This window comes from Symphalangus syndactylus, chromosome 20 (assembly GCF_028878055.3).
Source record: "Symphalangus syndactylus isolate Jambi chromosome 20, NHGRI_mSymSyn1-v2.1_pri, whole genome shotgun sequence".
Lineage (NCBI taxonomy): Eukaryota > Metazoa > Chordata > Mammalia > Primates > Hylobatidae > Symphalangus > Symphalangus syndactylus.
Window position 1 is genome coordinate 61917865 of NC_072442.2, and position 19977 is coordinate 61937841.

Genomic DNA, 19977 nt, shown 5'->3' on the forward strand with positions numbered 1-19977 from the left:
ACTGCTCCCCTCCCCGCCCCGCCCCGCCCCTCCCCTCCCCACCCCTCCCCTCTCCTCCCCTCCCCCTCCCCTTCCCTTTCTTTCTTTCTTTTTTTTTTTTGGTGACAGAGTCTCGCTCTGTCTCCCAGGGTGGAGTGCAGTGGCGCGATCTCAGCTCACTGCAACCCCCGCCTCCCAGGATTAAGCGATTCTCCTGCCTCAACCTCCCAGGTAGCTAGGATTACAGCTAAATACATGCCCACCGCCACGCCTGGCTAATTTTTGTATTTTTAGTAGAGACAGGGTTTCACCAGGTTGGCCGGGCTGGTCTGGAACTCCTGAGTTCAAGTGATCCGCCCACCTCAGCCTCCCAAAGTACTGGGATTACAGGCATGAGTCACCACTCCCGGCCCCACTGCTTCCTTTTCTAAGGGTCCTCAAAGCATTTGTTTAGTAATTTGCCCCAGGATTTGCCAGGAATTAACACCAAGCTCCCTAGCTGGAATCAACCACTTTGAAAAGCAAAGCGAAATTTGCCGCCTGCAGCTTTTTGGTTGCTCTGCCTTTCTCCACAGCCTCTCAGAGTGACTCCATCATTGTGACTGTGGGTCCCCTTCAAGGTCCTGGTGCCGAATTCTGCTGGGGCTGGAGGCCAGCGCTCACAGAGGGCACTCATGCTTGGACTCATACAATCTCAGACTGCCTGACTCTTACCAGGGAATGTCAGCAAACCCCTCTTTTTGCGGTGGTTTGCAGAGCATGTCTGAGGTCACCCTCTGAGTAGGGGGTTAGTTTCCCATCCGAAGACTCTATCCAGGGCCTGTCTCCCCTGTAAGTCTGTGTGCCTCCTTCTCTCCACATGTGTGTGTCATGCGGGCTCACCTGGGGAATGGGGGCTGTGGATTGAGCCCCCCAGGTGCTACTGAATGAGGCTGTAGTTCCTCCCAGACGTCATCTAGGTATATGGATGAATCCCACATCACAGCAAAATAGCAAAGCCTTCGACTTCCAAGCAGGGCCAGGGTGGACTTGACAGGGGATCCTCAGAGCGTAACATGTCTTTTTTTTTTTGAGATGGAGTCTCGCTCTGTCTGTCGCCAGGCTGGAGTGCAGTGGTGTGATCTCGGCTCACTGCAACCTCTGCCTCCCAGGTTCAAGCGATTCTTCTGCCTCAGCCTCCCGAGTAGCTGGGATTACAGGTGCGCACCACCATGCCCAGCTAGTTTTTGTACTTTTGGTAGAGACAGGGTTTCGCCATGTTGGCCAGGCTGGTCTCGAACTCCTGACCTCGTGATCTGCCCGCCTTGGTCCCCCAAAGTGCTGGGACTACAGTCGTGAGCCACAGTGCCCGGCAAGTAATGTCTTTTTAAACGGGGGATGAGCTCGACTGAAAGGGCCTAACAGTCTAAGAAGTTCCTGCTTCTCATAGTAGCCTCTCCTCACTTTTTCCTCCCTGCCAAGAGTCTCTCTGAGGAGGCAGGGCTGAGGGGTGAAGGCGTTAGTGAGAACAAAGAGACCATCCCTTTCTTACTCCCCTCCTTCAGGATAATGAAGAGCCCTGGCCTGGTGACCTGGGCTGGTGACCTGGGCTGGTTTATGCAAAAAAAAAAAAAAAAAAAAAAAAAAAAAAATGTATGTTTCCACCCATGCATGAGATTCCACTAGCTCACAGAGGATTAGATACTTTTGTAGCTACTTCTCGGGATGTGCCACATGGTCTCAAGCTGGGCCCAGCTCTGCTTGGTTGATGCCAGGGGTGACTAACGGGGGGGTGGGAGTGACTGCCAAGGATGGAGGAGGAGACTGAATGTTTGGCTTTAGCCAGGGGGCCCTCAGCATCCACCCCTGTGGACCCCAGAGGTTGGTAGCAAGAGAGAGGGAGACAGCTACGCTCTCCAGCCGAGCTGGGGTGATGCTTTGCTTGGGGTGCTGAGTGTGTGGGTGATGACCTTGGCTTTCGTCTCGAGAGCAGTGTGGCGCATTGGTAATTAGAGGGGATGATCACGATTTGTACCTCTCCAAGGCTGTGATTAAGCAAAAATAGGCTCCATTCTTCAGGCATCAAGAGCAGCCATGGTGAGCTGGGTGGACCACCTCTCCTGATGTGGGGCTAGCAGGGTACTGGGAGCTGGCACTGCAGTAGCTGGCCTGTCTCAAAGCCTGTCAAAAAACACTGTCACAAAAACAGGTGTGGGCTCCCCCACCCCAAATCTGGGCACTGCAGGGACCCAGCCTAAATAGGGACATGCAAACAGAAATTTACAGGAAGTGGGAAGAAACAGGCAGCCTAATGATGAAGTCCTGGGGTTACCTTTATGTGGCTCTCCACCCCTTAGGACCCCCTGCCAGCTGCTCTTGTCACCAGAGTCCCTGAGGAAGCCTCTAGGGGTGGAATTATAAATCCCAGGCCAGACTCTTCTAGAATCCCCAGAGGTTCCCACGTACCAGTTCCCATGAGTACTTTGAAGAAACGTGCTTCTCGGTGGATGATGCTTCCCTTAACCTGATTTCTCCTGGGGGTTTAATGGCACAGAGATGTATCACAGGCTGTGTGCATCCTGGGATCTTCCAAAAGGTTTTCACCAAAGTGCCATCCTAGGCCCTGAAAACTGGTAAACTCTATCCTCAAGGGGCCCACAGTCTGATGGGGGAATAGACAAGTAAGCCAGGACCAGCGCCCCATACTATGGGATAGCCATCTTTGCCTAGATAGATCAAAGATGGCTTTCTAGAGGTGATAGCAATTGAGCAGGGTTTTGCAGGACAAGTAGGAGTTTGCCAGTCTGCAAAGGGAGGAAGGGCTTGCAGGCAGAGGGCTGAGCATGAGCAAAGGCAAGGACAAGTGAAAGAGTTATGTCTTGTGGGTGAGTCAGAGCTAATGGCCTCAATTATCATGGTAGGAATGTCTGGCTTTTAGAAGAGCAGAGACCTGTGGGGAAGGTACAGGGAACGTGGCCCATGGCTGCCCCTGCGTGTCTACAGGGGCCTCTGCTAAGAAGAAGACGGGAGATGTGCCTTTCTGTGGGGAAGCTCTGGTCCTGTTAGTCAACTCTCAAGGGGCCCGAATCTGAATCCGGCAGGCTGGATCTCCCTTCCTCCATCTCCCAGAGCAGAGCATTCCTGGCTTTTGTGCATGGAAAGGAAGCAAGGCTCTGTCCCCAAACAGTGTAGGAGGTGAGACTCTTTCCTCCTGCTAGGGAGGAGTGAGGGATACTGAGGACAATCCTGCCCAGTCTCTGGCCCGAGGCTCCCATCCCACGGAACCAGGCACGGCCTCAACATCGTTGGTGGCCAGGATGCAGCAGTCATCCACCGATTTGATGCCCAGAGCATCACATGGGTCCCGAGGGAGCTGGCTCCAGACAGATCAAAGATGTAGATGCTCCTTGGCCTTTGTAATGGGTGAGGGCGCAGAGTCCAGCCCCCACCTAACAGAGGGCATCGTGCCCAGGAGACAACAGGACCCTCATGTCTTCCCTGCAATGTATTTATAGCCTTGCCATAGTAATTTGTGGCAATCACAGCATTTAATCCTGTAATCACACTGCAAACAGGCACCCAGCCCAGCAAGGCCGAGGAGCATGCCAGGGCTCAGGGAGGGACTTGGCACCAGGGCAGGCAAGTGTGGAGGCGGCAATGTCCCCAGCAGCCCATCTTGTCAGCTGTGGTCCTGGCTCTGTGCCCTGGATGTCCCCTGGATAATGATAATGATAACAATAGCAGCTAACCCATGTGACACTTCCTGTGTTCCACACCCTGCTGTAAGCCCCTTATGCATATGAACTCATCTATCCTCACCACCACCCCATGGGGTAGCTGCTTTTATTATCCCCATATTCCAGATGAAGAAACTGAGACACAGGTCACACAGCTGCTAAGAGCCAAGATGTTAACTCAGGCGTTCTGGATCCAGGGTCCATGGCTTTAACCACGCTCCTCCCAGCCCTAGAGCCAACCTCAGCGCTGCCATCACTCCTGGTTCTTCTTGACTCACAGCCTGCCCCAGAGCCGCACACACAGCCGCACACACCATGAAGCATGAGCGCTTTGTCTCAGGGAAGCCACACTCAGACCCTATCCCTCCTGGTGCTAGTTCACGTGGTGGAAAGGGGCCTGGCAGCAGCAGACCTGGGCCTTAACCTTTAAGGTACGTGGGGCAAATAACATAGCTGGATTGAGCCTCGGTTTGCTCATCTGTAAAATGGGGCTAATAACAAGATCATTCAGACTCAGAGAGTAGTTGTGGGTACTAGAGAGGATGAATCATGTAAAGCACGTAGTGCCCAGGACGTAATAAGCGCTTAATAAAGCTGAGCCGTTACTGTTGCCTTGTGTTATCATCCTGTCCGGAGGAGAGAGCCAGGGTCTCCTCTAGCCAAGCCCAGGGCAAGGTCTTTAGTAAGTTAGAAATTAGGCAGGAGAGCCTAGCCAATGGGAAGAACTAGGAAGTGCTGGGCACAGTCGGGCCCCAGGATGAGTTTTCCCTCCTCCTCCATCATTAGGAAATGATTTCCTGTCTGTGTGGGCAGCAGCTCGGAGCTCATAAAGCAGTTACCCTTTGACTGGGATTGTGTCTGTCAGGACAGAATATTTCAGAAATGCTCTTCCCTGCTGAGAAAAGCTGCTCATTTGCAGTTCTTTGTAGAGGTACCCTCCCCTGGGGCTGGTTGTGGTGAGGGGATGTTGACAGGGTGCCTAGGGTTGCCCGCAAAGACCCTGGAAGGACCCTCCCCAGATGTGACTCCTAGAGGGGAGCAGCAGGCTCTGGTGGGGGTGGAGTGTGAAGGCAAGGACCATCTTCATCTAGAACCTACGGCTTTAAGAGATGAGCCAGTTCCTCCTCCCTGAAGACAAACAGGTGCTTCAGCTTGGCTGTAGATTTTAACGACACACGGGAGGTAGCATCCATCTCATGGGGGAGGAAGGAGAGGAGCTGAAGGTAGCCTGGTGGCAAGAAGGAGTCCTCAGAGTGGCAGGTATCATTTGGGTGGGTGCTCGGGGGTGGCTGTTGGTTGCCTTTGAAGTCTCTCCACCCAGGAGTCCAATGTTATCACATTCAGGAGCGTAGGTGTTAGATCAGGGGTTGACAGACATTTCTGGAAAGGGCCAGATAATAAATATTTTCAGCTTTGTGAGCTGTAAGGTGTCTGCTGCAACTGCTCTGCTGCTGTGGCACAAAAGCCGCCTGCCATAGACAATATGTAAATGAAGGAGCCTGAATGTGTTCCAATACAACTTTATTTACAAAAACAGGCAGTGGGGCAGATTTGGTCCATGGCTGTGGTTTACTGATTTCTGTGTTAGGGAAATGAGAGCTCAGGGAGGGCTGGGAGCCAAGAAGGACTTCTTGAAGGAGGAGGTGTTGAGCCCAGGCTGCTGAGAGGAGCAAGGAGAGATTTCTGGCAAAGGCCAGGTTTACCCTAAAGCTCATGGGCAATGCCAGTCGTGTTTCAAATGCTGACCTTACCTCTCTGGGAGTCTACCTTCCCTGGAAAGTGGTCCCGTAATTCAAGGCTCTATTATCTCTCTGATAACTTCAAACAGATATATTTTTAAAGTATGTATCCAGCCATATTAGGGTTCTCCAGAGAAACCAACCGAAAGGATATATACACAGATGTATAAAAAGAGACGTATTGGCCAGGCGCGGTGGCTCACTCCTGTAATCCCAGCACTTTGGGAGGCCGAGCTGGGCAGATCACTTGAGGTCAGGAATTTGAGACCAGCCTGACCAACATGGAGAAACCCCGTCTCTACTAAAAATACAAAATTAGCCAGGCGTGGTGGCACACGCCTGTAATCCCAGCTACTCGGGAGGCTGATGCAGGAGAATCACTTGAACCCGGGAAGTGGAGGTTGCAGTGAGCCGAGATTGCACCATTGCACTCCAACCTGGGCAACAAGAGTGAAACTCCATCAAAAAAAAAAAAAAAAAAAGAAAAAAGAAAAGAAAGAAAAACAGAGACTTATTATGAGGGACTGGCTCTCATGATGATGGAGGCTGAGAGGTTCCCTGACCTGCTGTCTGGAAGTCGGGAGGCCCAGGAAAGCCTATGGTGTAGTTCCAGCCCAAGCCCAAAGGCCAGAGAACCAGGGGAGAAAATGGCACGATTCCCAGTTCAAGTCCTAAGGCCGGAGAAGCGGGAGTGCTGATGTGTGAGGCAGGAGATGGAAATCTGAGCTTGAGAAGAGTGAATCCTCCCTCCCTGCACCACTTTGTTCTACTCAGACCCCCACGGACTGCACAGTGCCCACACGCCTTGGTGAGGGCAGATCTCCTTCGTTCACTGCTTCAAATGCCAACCTCTTCCCGAAACACCTCACGGGTAGACCCAGAGAACATGTTTTACCGGCTCTCTGGGCACCTCTCAGCCCAGTCAAGAGTGGGTGCGCACAATTTGCCATCACACCAGCTCTTCTAGTTGTCCTCAGCGGGATGCTTGGCTCAAATCGCCATCCACAACTGGAAGTGGAAGTCCTCAGGCGGTACCCACCCTTGCTGCTGTCCTGGTGAAGAAAAGCAGGCTAGTTCCTTTCGAGGAAGCCCCTCCTTTCAGGAGCACCATCCGCGATGGCCTCACTCTGCCACCCTCCCTTTCCTTGTGAGGAGAAAGGGTTTCATGTTGTGTCGGTTTCAGAGGCAGGGCCTGAATGGGGTGACTCTCCCTAGCTCCAGACTCTAACTAACTTGAGCTCACCTATGATGTAAGCCAAGGCCTCACCTTTAGGGCCTGCTGGGCCCAGGGAGTGTCTGGTCACCCTGGGGAAGCCTGGAGATGCTGAGGTCTCCTCTTTCCCTCTGCAGGAGAACTGTACCGGGTTTCCTTGAGAAGACAGAGGTTCCCAGCCCAGGGAAGCATTGAGATCCATGAAGACAGCGAGGTGGGCTGGGCTTCAGTGGGTGTCCGGGTCCGCCTTGGAGGCCAGGATTTTAGGAAGAGCCCTCGGATAATAGGCGGCCCCGTTTTCTTCCAGCTCTTCATCTGACTTGCTGTGTGACCCTGGGTGGGTCCGTGTCCTTCTCTGGGCTTTGGGTTCCCATATGAACAGGAAGCGTCTCTTGGGACTCTTCCTGCCCTGACATCCCTCCTGGCAGCCCGTGTCCTTCCCTCACTCGGAATGCACCAGAGGTTCTATCACACAGCGGGGTGTATTAGAGCTGAGACTGCTCCTCAGATTGCAGCTGAGACAGGCTGGACATAGTGCCTGCTTCTCTGGCCTCAGTCTCCCCGTGTGTGTATGTGTGTGTGTGTGTGTGTGCATGTGTGCATGCGCACATGTGTGTGTGTGTCCCTATGTGCCTCTCCCGACCCCAGCCGCCTCTCTCTCTGTATCCCAACCGCCTTGGCTCTCAGGAAGGCTGCCCGCAGCGCTCCTGCAAGACGCATGTCCTCCTGCTGGTCCTGCATGGGGGAAACATCCTGGACACGGGTGCCGGGGACCCGTCCTGCAAGGCAGCCGACATCCACACCTTCAGCTCCGTGCTGGAGAAGGTCACACGCGCCCATTTCCCTGCTGCCCTGGGCCACATCCTCATCAAGTTCGTCCCCTGTCCTGCCATCTGCTCTGAGGCTTTCTCTCTCGTCTCTCAGTGAGTCCATTTCTGCTTGTTTGAACTGGTTGGGGTTGGTGGGGGGACTAAGTGGAGGGGCTCCCCCCACAACATGGACCCCATGGGCAGGTGGGTACCTGCAAGGACTCTCCGGGATGTCAGATCCTGACGAAACACAAGCATCCCTGGTGGAAGTTGTTGGGAAGAGTCCTCTGCCTGGGCCTGGGTGTGCTGGGGTCCCCGTGAAATCTTGAACCACTTGCTGTGTTCAACAAGCCTGATCTGTTTGGCCCAGATAAAGACACTGAGTGTTGGCCGGGCGCGGTGGCTCACGCCTGTAATCCCAGCACTTTCGGAGGCTGAGGTGGGTGGATCACGAGGTCAGGAGATTGAGACCATCCTGGCTAACATGGTGAAACCCCCTCTCTACTAAAAATACAAAAAATTAGCCGGGCGAGGTGGCAGGCGCCTGCAGTCCCAGCTTCTCGGGAGGATGAGGCAGGAGAATGGCTGAACCCGGGAGGTGGAGCTTGCAGTAAGCTGAGATTGCGCCACTGCACTCCAGCCTGGGGGACAGAGCAAGACTGTCTCAAAAAAAAAAAAAGACACTGAGTGTTGAGAGTTTGAGCAGTTTCCCCCAGGGTCGCCCAGCCCGTGGAGACAGGAGTCAAACTCGGCCACACGATTGCAGCCAAGTAGGAACCTGAAAAACACGAACGGTGTTTTTCCTTTGCTCTCACGCCATAACAGTCAACACAGAAGACTTCCGGGGCCACATGTGAGGGGCTGTTTCCGTACACACCAAGCAATCAGTTCTGCTGTGGACACCAGCTGGGTGCCCTCCAATTCAGTTCCGCCTCTGTCTACCTGGAGATAGCATCAGATCCCGTGGGGTGAGAGCTTGGTCCCGCAAGACTGCCCCAAACTTCTGACACTGATACCATGCCCCAGTTTGTTTTATCTGTGCTGCTGATAGCCCAGCTTCAAGTTGGGGTTCTCACAACCCTGTCACTGGGTTCAATTAATTGCTAGATCGGCTCACAGAACTCAGGAAAATGCTGAATCACATTTACTGGTTATTGTAAAGGATACAGATGAAGAGATGCATAAGGCGAGGTATGGGGGAAGGGGCACAGAGCTTCCCTAGGTGTGCCGGCCACTAGGAACCTCCACACGTTCAGCTCTCTGGAAGCTCTCCTGTCCTTTTGGCCCTTTAATGGAGGTGTCATTGGCTAGGCATGATTGACAACATAGATATGTGGCTGGACGGAAAGGGGCTGACGCTCAGACCGAGTCAGGAAACCCAACAGGGCCTGTCTGCTCAGATTCTTCTTGGCCTCTGCAGCATCCTTCCTCCTGGGTATGGGGCAGGACTCCTGAAATGAGGGTCTCATGACCTAAATCAGACAAGGGAGATCAGAGAATTTCCTCACAGCCAGCTCAAGGAGGGCAGGAGAATGTCAGAGAGAGAGAGAGAGAGAGAGAGAGAGAGAGATTGATTCTGTTTTCGAAGGCTTAAGTGCCCCAACATTATAACAACGGCTATGGGAGCCAGGAACTGTGGACAAAACCTATCTATGTATTCTCTCTCTCTTTCTCTCTCTATCATTCTATTCTATTTATCTATTCATTCATCCATCCATCCATCCATCCGTCCATCCATCCCCATCACTCTATCCATCCATTATCTATCTATCTATCTGTCTGTCTATCTATCTATCTATCTATCTATCTATCATCTATCTATCTATCATCTATCTATCTATCTATCTATCTATCATCTATCTGATCTATCATCTATCTATCTATCATCTATCTATCATCTATCTATCTATCTATCTATCTATCTATCTGTCTGTCTGTCTGTCTATCTATCTATCTATCATCTATCTATCTATCATCTATCTATCTATCTATCTATCATCTATCTGATCTATCTATCATCTATCTATCTATCATCTATCTATCATCTATCTATCTATCTATCTATCATCTATCTATCATCTATCTATCTATCATCTATCTATCTATCTATCTATCTATCTGATCTGTCTATCTATCTATCTATCTATCTATCTATCTATCTATCTATCATCTATCTATCATCTATCTATCTATCATCTATCTATCTATCTATCTATCTATCTATCTATCTATCTGATCTGTCTATCTATCTATCTATCTATCTATCTATCTATCATCTATCTGATCTATCATCTATCTATCTATCATCTATCTATCATCTATCTATCTATCTATCTATCTATCTATCTATCTATCTGATCTATCTATCTGTCTATCTATCTATCTATCTATCTATCTATCTATCTATCTATCTATCATCTATCATCTATCTATCTATCTATCTGATCTATCTATCTACCTCATAATATCACAGTGCTCTGATGGAGGAGGAACAGGGCACTGTGGGCTCTCTGAGAAAGGCCAGAGAGGACTTCCTGGAGGAGTGACTTTTGGGTTTGTGTACCACGGCTAGGTGTGTGGGCTCTCAGGACGCCTGGATTTGAGTCCTGGCTGTGTGGTCGGGGGAAGGTGTTTAACCTCTCCTTGTTCCTAATCTATACAATGAAGGTAGCCATAGTAAATAACCTTTCAGGGTGGCTGTGAAGAGTCTGTGTGCTAATGTGTGTGAAGCACTCAACACAGTGTCCAGAATGTAGAAAGCACATAGGGATGCCAGCCTTGGGAATGCCAGCCTTGGGGATGCTAACCTTGGGGATGCCAGCCTTGGGGATGCCAGCTGTGGGGATCTAGCCATGGGGATACTAGCCTCAGGGATACTAGCTATGGGGATGCCAACCTTGGGGACACTAGCCATAGGGATGCCAGCCTTAGGGATCCAGCCATGGGGATGCCAGCCTTGGGGATACTAGTCTTGGGAATACTAGCCATGGGAATGCCAGCCTTGGGGATACTAGCTGTGGGGATCCAGCCATGGGGATGCCAGCCTTGGAGATGCTAGCCGTGGGGATGCTAGTCTCAGGGATACTAGCCATGCGGATGCCAGCCTTGGGGATGCTAACTGTGGGGATGCCAGCCTCGGGGATGCTAGCCATGACTCACATCATCTTCCTCCTGGCTGGAAGAGGGGCTCTCTCTGCAGGTGGAGAGTGGGCTGGGGAGGGAGACTTCCAACTCGCAGCAGGGAACCCAGCTGGTGGGGAGAAAGGAGGGAAGGATGTGTGCACAGAAGGGCTGGTTGAGCGCTGGGCAGCTTGCTCACTGCTGACGCTGGCACATCCTTGCCCACCGTGGGCCCTGGTAGCTGTGGGGGACAAACTGAGGGGACCTCCAGGGTATGGGGCCTCTGGGAGCTCCACCCACTGCTCCAGGCACTGAGGGCTGCAGTGCTCCCCTCCTGCCTCTCCTGTTGAACTAGCTAAAGGTAGGTGCCTGGGGGCGGGTGGATACCTGGATTCTCAGCAGTCATATGTGCAAAAAATGACCCAAACACCTGCAGGGCCCAAATCCTATAGGCATTTGGCAGATCGCTGGGGCTGGCAGCTGGAAGCTGGGAACTTTCAGTCAGGGGCAGGAGGGAGGCCTCTTCACCTCTGTTCTGCCTCTCCCCCTTACAGGACCCCGCCGGAGACTTGGGGCTGCTGCAGAGCCCAGCCCTCAGGCAGGGCCCTCATACCCCGGGGCTCTGGAGCTGGGGAGGGTGGGAAGAGGTCCCCAGCAGGGTGCCAGGTGTGTGGGGCACACCACACTCCGGATTCCCCAGGAGAATGGGAGCCAATGTTCTCAGCCAGATGTGGCTCTGAAGAGGGCTCGGTGCCGGGAGGGCCAAAGCCCCCTGCCCTGGAGCTTCCAGCCAGTCAGGAGAGAGCACGGGCAAGCCCCTTCCCTTCCCTGGGCCTTCCTTTACCCCCTCGGGATTGGGGGAAAGTCAGAGACTCTGATTTATCTGCGTTCCTTGGACACCAACAGGTATTGCAGGCAGATCTCAATCAGAGTTGGAAGGAAGGAAGATTAGGTCCGTAATTCTGCAACCTGGCTAATTGCCCAAATTCCTGGTGTGATTCTTGTTAAACTGCGAGATATCCAGGCCTCCCCTCGGCAGTGGCTGATTCAGGAGGGAGGTGCCCCGGAATCTGCAGCTTTGACACCTGCTCACCGCTGAGCTGGTGGCGCAGCATGTTCCCTTGTCACTCTGATAGTCCAGGACTTCACTGTGCTAGTTCATCATCCGTCTCAGGAACCCCTCTACCTGTCCCCAGGACATCTGACCTCCAGAGCTGGGTCACCCCTATCTCCAGGAAGACGGATGGCCCGGCCATTCATTCGCGGGGCCAGCGGGAGGGAGCTTAGTTCTCCCCCAGGCAGCTCCTTGCCAGGGCCATTCATCACCCCGTAATCACGGTTGGGAGGGAGCTCGTTCTCAGCTAATTGAAATCTCTCCGGCTGCAATCGAGGCCTGCTTCCTCTAATTTGTGTTCTTTGGAGATGAGGAATGGCTGACAGGGCCAGCCTTGTACACCACGAGGACTCTGCCACCTGCTGAGAGTGCTCGAGCCCTGTCACCTGCCCCAGATTCTGTCAAGTCTTAGTGGGATCTGCATTGGGTTCCGTCAGCCTGAGCTTGGGCTAAGGGGGAAGGGCAGGCTCTGGGCAGGGGTGGAGAGTTCCCAGCCTCCCTCTAGGGTCCTTCCTGATCAGCCAGGTCCAACAGTGCATCTGGGTCGGAAGCCCCAGGGAACAGAAGCAGAGGTGGGGGTAGGTGACTCAGAGGCACTGGTCTCAGGTGAGTCTGAGCTGCCCAGAGAGGGGCGTATTTCCTAGTGGGAAGGTAGGGAGTTGAGGGTGCCAATGCAAAGTCTGGACAGTCTGCTGGCTGGACACTGCTGGGCAGGCTCTTAGCCCCCTCTAGGGTCACAGAACTTTCTGCAAAGCTGATGAAAGCTCTGATCTTCTCCCAGTGATGCAATGAACACAACATCATGTCTGCAGCCATGTGCCCAGCTCCAAGCTGTGGCCAACATGTGAACCCCAAATCTGGCATGCCCTCTGTCCTCCTTTCTCAGCTTGTCCAAAGCCTTTCTTGAGGCCTAGTTCAAGCCCCACCTCCTCCAGGAAGTCTGCCGTGATGATATGTTCCCACCTGTTCCACACTAGCTGGCTCCTCAGCTGACTTCTTCCTCTGATTGGGGTGTCCTTTGGGGCCATGCAGAAGAGGGCAATAGAGACTGCAGTCACAGGGACCCCAGGGCCCACACCCACGGCCAGCACGGGAAGGACACACAGGGAGACAGTGTAGGCTTGAATCCTCTTCCCCTCTCCTCCCCACACTGCCTGTGCTCTGTGTCACCAGGCTCCTGCCTGGGTCTTCCTGAAGGGTCCCTGGAGCCCAATTCCTGGCCAGTATGTGCTCTCTTCTGCCTGATCCTCAGCCCCAAACCTGCCAACCTGCCCGATCCTGGCTGGGCTCACCTTGGGCCCCCTGTCTGCAGCCTGAACCCCTACAGCCACGATGAGGGCTGCCTCAGTAGCAGCCAGGACCACGTCCCTCTGGCCGCCCTTCCCCTGTTGGCCATCTCCTCCCCGCAGTACCAGGATGCTGTCGCCACGGTCATCGAGCGAGCCAACCAGGTCTACAGAGAGTTCCTGAAGTCCTCTGATGGGATTGGCTTCAGTGGGCAGGTAGGACAGCCCCCCCTCTCCTCCTCTCCCCTCCCCTGTTCCGGCCCCGGCCTGGGAGAGAGGCTGGAATCTACTGAAAGGGCCAAGGCCAGGCTGTTCTCAAATCAGCCTCTGAGCTCGAAGGCGGCTTTTGAGATCTCTGAGTTTGCCCTCATTTTACAGATAGAAAAACAGAGGCCGACAGTCTGAGTTCTGATTCTGAGCCCATGCTGCTGTCTAGCCCAAGTCTGACCCCTGAGAGTAGCCTACTCCCCTTCCTTGGGCTGGCCTGGGCCAACGCCAACCCTGACCCCCCACAGTTTGCACACTGCTTCCCAGTCGGGCTCTCTCAACACCTCCCAAGGACGAGTTTCTCATTCTCCTGTGGGGAGGCAGCGCTGCTGTGGCCAGGTGTGGGGGTGAGGGGTCAGCAGTGGGCAGGCCTGCAGTCCTAGCTGCATCTCTTCCAGGTGTGTCTCATTGGGGACTGTGTGGGAGGCCTCCTGGCCTTCGATGCCATCTGCTACAGTGCGGGGCCCTCGGGGGACAGCCCTGCCAGCAGCAGCCGGAAGGGGAGCATCAGCAGCACCCAGGTACGGCCAGGGGCAGGGCTGCGGGAGGGGTAGGCCCATAGGAGCAGGGCCTGCCCCTCGGGGAGAGAGTGCTGGTTCTTCACGTTGGCACCATGACATCCAGGTTACAAAGAAGTGTATCATAATCTGGCTGGGCGCGGTGGCTCACGCCTGTAATCCCAGGACTTTGGGAGGCCAAGGTGGGCAGATCACTTGAGGTCAGGAGTTTGAGACTAGCCTGGCCAACATGGTGAAATCCCATCTCTACTAAAAATACAAAAATTAGCCAGGCATGGTGGTGTGTGCCTGTAATCCCAGCTACTCGGGAGGCTGAGGCACGAGAATCACTTGAACCCAGGTGGTGGAGTTTTCAGTGAGCCAAGATCGCACCACCGCACTCTAGCCTGGGTGGCAGAGGGAGACTCTGTTTCAGAAAAGAAAAAAAAAAAAAACAGAAAAAGAAGAAGTGCATCATAATTCTACAAGAGTAGCAGGGGATTATTATGACAGGTGTGGAAACTGAGGCCTGGAGAGCTGGATTTGGCCCCTTCGACAGCCGTCCAGCATCCCAGCGGGAATGTCAATCCCGGTGGATGCAGGAGAGAGCCTGTGCCCAAAATCCTACCATGACTGTGATGTGGCTTCCTGTATCTTTTGGAGGAAGGGTAGCCCCTCCCTCACATCTTAGGATGAAGGGGTTGGTTTGTGCTTGGGGGGAGGAGACAAGGCCCCAGAGTCTCCCGTGACAGCAGTCTTTTTCTCTCCTGTCCCCTGTTCGGTCCCAAAGGACACCCCAGTTGCGGTGGCGGAGGATTGCAGCCTGGCCAGCAGCAAGCGTCTCAGCAAAAGCAATGTTGACATCCCCAGCGGGTTGGAGGATGAGGAGCCCAAGAGGCCGTTGCCGCGGAAACAGAGCGACTCCTCCACCTATGACTGCGAGGCCATCACCCAGCATCACGCCTTCCTCTCAAGGTAGCCCCTCCCTGTCCCCTGCTTGCTTTCTGTCAAAGCACCCAGAAGCAAGAAGACCTTGGCTCAGAGTCAACTGGGAGGGCTGTGACCGGTCATATGTCCCAGGCCCTTCCATGGGGGCTCATAGATAAGCACTGAAATGCTGGGACCACGGCCACTCGTTGTCGGCCCTGTAGTGAGACTCTGGAACCTGGTCCCTGTCCCTGCCCTGCTCTGACTTGCAGAGAGACTGGGAACAGTTGTCTTTTTCTGAGCCTCGGCTTTTCTTCTGCAAAAAGATAATGCTGCCCAGCCTACTTTGCTGCATGGTTTTAAGAACCTGGTGGAATAACTGCTGTAACTATGTTTTGTGAGTCACCTGAGGTGTGTGTTGTTATCATTTCTCATAGGGAAAGAGAGGGCCAAGTAGGTCAGGAACTTTCTAGAGGTCACGCAGCCAGTGACGGAAGAGCTGGGATTATCATTCTGGTCTCCCTATCCCAAGTTCATGCTTTCTAATCCAACACACTTTTGTTTGTGGGCCAGGCAGGCTCCTCTACAGAACTGTCTACCCTTTAACTTTCTAGAAGACACATGTTAATCAACATGGGCGAAACACATTATCTGCACATTAATTCAGCTTACACATTAATTGAACTTGGACCCAAATTGGAAGGAATGTCTCTTTCTTTTTCCTGTGCTCCTCAGCTCTCTTCTTCCTTTCTTTCTCCTTCCTCCTTACCCAAGTGATAGGTATCATGAGGTCATTACAACATTTGGAAAATAATCATCTCACCACCTAGAGGGAGCCAATAGTCTCACTGTTAACATTGAGACTGTTTCCTTCTACATGCTTTTAAGATTGTTTTACTTTAAAAAAACCCTTCATTTTGTGATCTTTTCCTGATATAATTAAAAATACTTGATAAATATTCTTAATGGCAATATAATATCGAATGAATGGATATCAGTTTACTTAATCCCTGTAATTAGGCGTTTTGGCTGTTTCCAATTCCTTAGCAGTATAAATAGCCCTACAGTGAACATCTTTGTGCATGAAAATGAACGTGTATATTAGGGTGATTATATTTGGATGGATTCCTGGAGGAAGAATTACTAGGTCAAAGGCTCTGCACATTTAAATCTCTGAATGTTTAAAGCCCTGCTGACAGATGATCCTTTAGAAAAGCAGCTACCTTCTTGTGAGGCTTGCAAGGTGAAAAATCTCAACAGTCCTGGCTCATCCTTGAAAAATCCTTTAGGAGAGCCCCAAATGTGGAGAGCCCCAAATGTGGAGAGCGATGAGAAGTTGGAGGCTTCTAGGAGCTGGTCTGACACAGCCAGCTTTCCCCTCTGGTGTAGGGACAGATGGTGGTTTCTTTGGCAATTAAGTAGTTGGCGTGTGTTTAGGGACCACGCTGTACGTGAAATATGTATTGTTAAACATCAGAGTCATCGTCTCACTGTGAGATGCTCACACTGCGAGAGGCAGGAGGGAGTGCGGAGACTGAGGATTCAAGTTTGCAGACTCGCTCACTCCCGAGGGTGGGGCACTCGTCCACATGATTTCAATGGCCCTTTCTAAAGTTTGTTCTCCTCTGACTCAAGTAGTTTAGTTGCTTTGCATTCAGTTAATCAATTCACTTTAAGCTGTAGCTAATGCTGGCTGGAAGGTCAGGGAGGTGCCCAGGTTTCCTTCTGATTCTCAGCGTCCTACTCTGGGTCTGTGGCTGAACGTAACTTGGATTCTTCCTGGGACAACAGGCACCTGGGTTGGAAATGGTTGGAATTCTGCGTGTCTCACATTTTTCTCCTTAAGCTCTGCTTCATCTGTGGGCTGGGGCTGGGGGTGGGGAGACCAAGCTGTTTGCATCTGTGTCTGCGGGTTGCCTGGAACAGGAGTTACGATGAAAGCCCTGATCCCAGCAGAACAGAACTGACGTTAGCCAGCTGGGTGTTGGGCAGGCTGGGCTCGTCTGGTACACAGTGCAGGAATCCTCAGCGTGGCCATCACAAAGCCAGCATGACGAGGCAGCCCTGCCAGTGTGTAGGTTGCTCAGGTGCCCCAGGTGCTCAGCCTGTTTTTGTAAGTGACATTTGATTGGATCCCAGCCATGCATATTTAATCACTGTCCATGGGCGCTTTTATGCTGCAATGGCAGAGTTAACTAGATGCAATGGAGACCACATGGTCCATGAAGTCTGAAATAATGACTCTCTGGCCCTTTGCAGAAAAAGTTTGTTGATTCCTTTTCTAGCCAAATATCAGCCAGGCCTTGGTGGCCAGTGCTGACTGTAGGTGGTGTGCAGCCGGTGGACTCTCAGCCCGGTCCCAGGGATGGAGGGTTGGGCATTTCACCTCAGAATTCAGGCTGTGCTGCTGAGTGAACACTCCCGCATTCTCGGTCCTTCCCTGACCTGCCCTGCCCTGCGTCCTCCTCCCTCTGCAGCATCCACTCCAGCGTGCTAAAGGATGAGTCTGAGACCCCGGCGGCCGGGGGGCCGCAGCTCCCTGAGGTCAGCCTGGGCCGCTTTGACTTCGACGTGTCCGACTTCTTCCTCTTCGGCTCGCCGCTGGGCCTGGTCCTGGCCATGCGGAGGACGGTGCTGCCTGGGCTGGACGGTAGGGATGGTGTGGGCTGGGGCCACCATGTCAGGGCCTCAGAATGAAGACAGTGGAGTCAGGGACAGGGACAGGGAGGGTCACAGAGTTGGGATAGGTGGAAAGAGAGGAGAGAAGGTGGGGCAGAGGAGGGAGAGAGGAGCAGCTTCCCTCCCGACACAGGGCGAAGGTGAGGCAGCTTCAGATGGATTTCACTCTCCATGTCAAGTGCCCCTGGCTGCTTTGTGGCCCCATTGTCCGGTGGTCATGCCCTATGGGGAAGAGAAGACAGAATATTCAACTTCTTGCCTCCCACCCTCTCCTTCTCCTGTACTGAGGCAGACACGGCTGCCAGGTTGGTCTCACCACCCACCCCCACATATCCCCAAGCCCACCTCAAGTGCCTTTGCTCATGCAATACCTGCAACCTTTTTTTTTTTTTTTTTTTTTTTGAGATGGAGTCTCACTCTGTCGCCCAGGCTGGAGTGCAGTGGCGTGATCTCAGCTCACTGCAACCTCCGCCTCCCGGGTTAAAGCAATTTTCCTGCCTCAGTCTCCCAAGTAGCTGGAATTACAGGCACCCACCATGACGCCTGGCTAATTTTTGTATTTTTGGTAGAGATGGAGTTTCACCATGTTGGCCAGGCTGGTCTCGAACTCCTGACCTCAAGTGATCCACCCGCCTTGGCCTCCCAAATTGCTGGGATTACAGGCGTGAGCCACCGTGCCCGGCTAATACCTGCAACCTCGAATGCCTTTTCCTGCTTCCCTGCTTCTCTAAAATGTACACACCAGGCAATTGGCACCAGCAGGCGTGAGGGGTGGGGAGGGTAGCTGTAACTCTAAGGACAGAAGTACAGACCGTCTGAGGCTGCAGGGCACCTTGGGTATCCACAGATCCATGCTTTTGGCCAAAGCTTACTGACAAGCTACAGTATGGAACAGATAAAGTGGGTGGCAGAAATGGAGGCGAGGAGGCAGAACCCCATGGCTGCCCTCAGTGTCACTAATGAACCCTAGGGCTCCCTGGATGCTGGATGGTCCAGTCCCTGTTCTAGAATGACAGGGAGGCCGGCCGATGAGGTGGAGGCCTCAGTGGAGACACCTGCTGGTCAGCGAGAGAAGTGTTCCACCAGCTCTGGCAAACCTGGAACTCTCTCTAGCAGCAGGCCTAGAAACTGAGTGTTTATAGCCTTGAGGCCTGCGGAAGGGGCAGCTGACCTGCCTGAAGGAAGCTGGGTTGGCTTCCTAGGTCAGGTGGTAACTGAGTGAAAACTGGAAGAATCTAAAAGAGTTGCCCCGTGGAAATGGTGGAGGGAGGGCCCACAAGGAGAAGGGATGGTTTGCGCAAAGGCGCAGAGAAAGGAAAGCTGCAAGCCTGATTGGGGAAGGGCAGCTGTGCACCACGGCTGCAGTGCCGGGTGCCTGTCACTGCGCTCCTGGGTGGGGAGACAAACTGAACATAATGGCTTTGTTCCCGTGGGGAGCAGGGAGCTCGGGGAGGCTCTTGAGAGGGGAGTAGGCTACTCCAGGCTGCACTCCAGGGAGCCTCCTAGGGCCCAGGGAGCAGGTACTAGAAAGGGGCTTCCCTCTGTCTTCCCACTCACCCCAGGCTTCCAGGTGCGTCCTGCCTGCAGCCAGGTCTACAGCTTCTTCCATTGCGCAGACCCCTCTGCCTCACGGCTTGAGCCACTGCTGGAGCCCAAGTTCCACCTGGTGCCACCTGTCAGTGTGCCTCGCTACCAGAGGTTCCCACTGGGCGATGGGCAGTCCCTCCTCCTCGGTAGGTTCTTGGGGGTGGGAGAGAGTGTGCTGAGCTGGAGGTGGGGCCCCAGCCCATTCAGCCCCTCCAAGCTCTCAGTGAGTAGGGTGACTCACCTGAGCAGGGGCTGTGAGAACAGAAGGTTAGCCGACTCCTCTGTCTTCAGAGTCGCCCACCTGTGCTAAGCACCTGCTCCATCTGAGGCATCTTGGGGTTCAGAGACCCAGGCCGTGTCCCCCAACAGGCTCCTGAACACACTCCTCTGGCCAGGGCTGGTGTAACACTTGAGCTTTCAGACCTGATGGCGGGTCCAGGGATCTGTGCTCCAATCTATTTATGAGTGCCCAGCCTGGACTCTGGAGGGGTAGGGCAGAGAGTGTGCCACCCTGGTGGGCTTCATGGAAGAGGTGGCCTTTGATTAGGGTCCAGACAGGGGAGATGCATTTGGACAGATGGAGAAGAGCTAGAGGATGAGGATTGAGATCTTCTAGGTGGGGAGAACAGCAGGAGTGAGCGCAGGTGTTTTGGCGAAGAGCCAGTGGCCTCCAGGGTCAAGTGCGGTGATCCGGGCATGGACCGAGTGTCGTCGATGGGAGGCCTGTAATGGACAGTCAGCAGCTTGGAAATCGGAGCCTTGGCTCCATGCCCTACTTGAGGAAGTTTAGCCTAAGCCTGCTCAGAGGTTTGCATCAGGGATCGGGGAGCTGTGCATGGGGCTGATTCAGGATTAAAAACCATCCCTTCCTCACCCCTAATTCAATGGAGCCTTTGTTTCCAAATCCCTGCCTGCCTGGAGCTTCAGTAGGTCGGCTGGGCTGGAAACCTCCCTCCTCCATGGATCCCTCTTTGGTCAGGGGACTCCCCTCCCTCCCCTGAGGCTATCCTAGCTCTCAGGCTGGAGTCCCCATTCCCTTCCAGA

The 19977-nt window shown here is 53.4% G+C and overlaps 1 protein-coding gene across 1 annotated transcript in view; it reads left to right on the forward strand.

The window, feature by feature from the left end:
- PITPNM3 (PITPNM family member 3) overlaps positions 1-19977 on the forward strand; it is a 105985-nt gene that overhangs the window by 65571 nt on the left and 20437 nt on the right. The window contains exons 5-11 of the mRNA XM_055258732.2: positions 6785-6861; positions 7335-7570; positions 13003-13192; positions 13642-13764; positions 14531-14715; positions 17145-17317; positions 18909-19079. Coding sequence (XP_055114707.1) covers positions 6785-6861; positions 7335-7570; positions 13003-13192; positions 13642-13764; positions 14531-14715; positions 17145-17317; positions 18909-19079 — 1155 coding nt within the window. The remainder of the gene's footprint in view (positions 1-6784; positions 6862-7334; positions 7571-13002; positions 13193-13641; positions 13765-14530; positions 14716-17144; positions 17318-18908; positions 19080-19977) is intronic.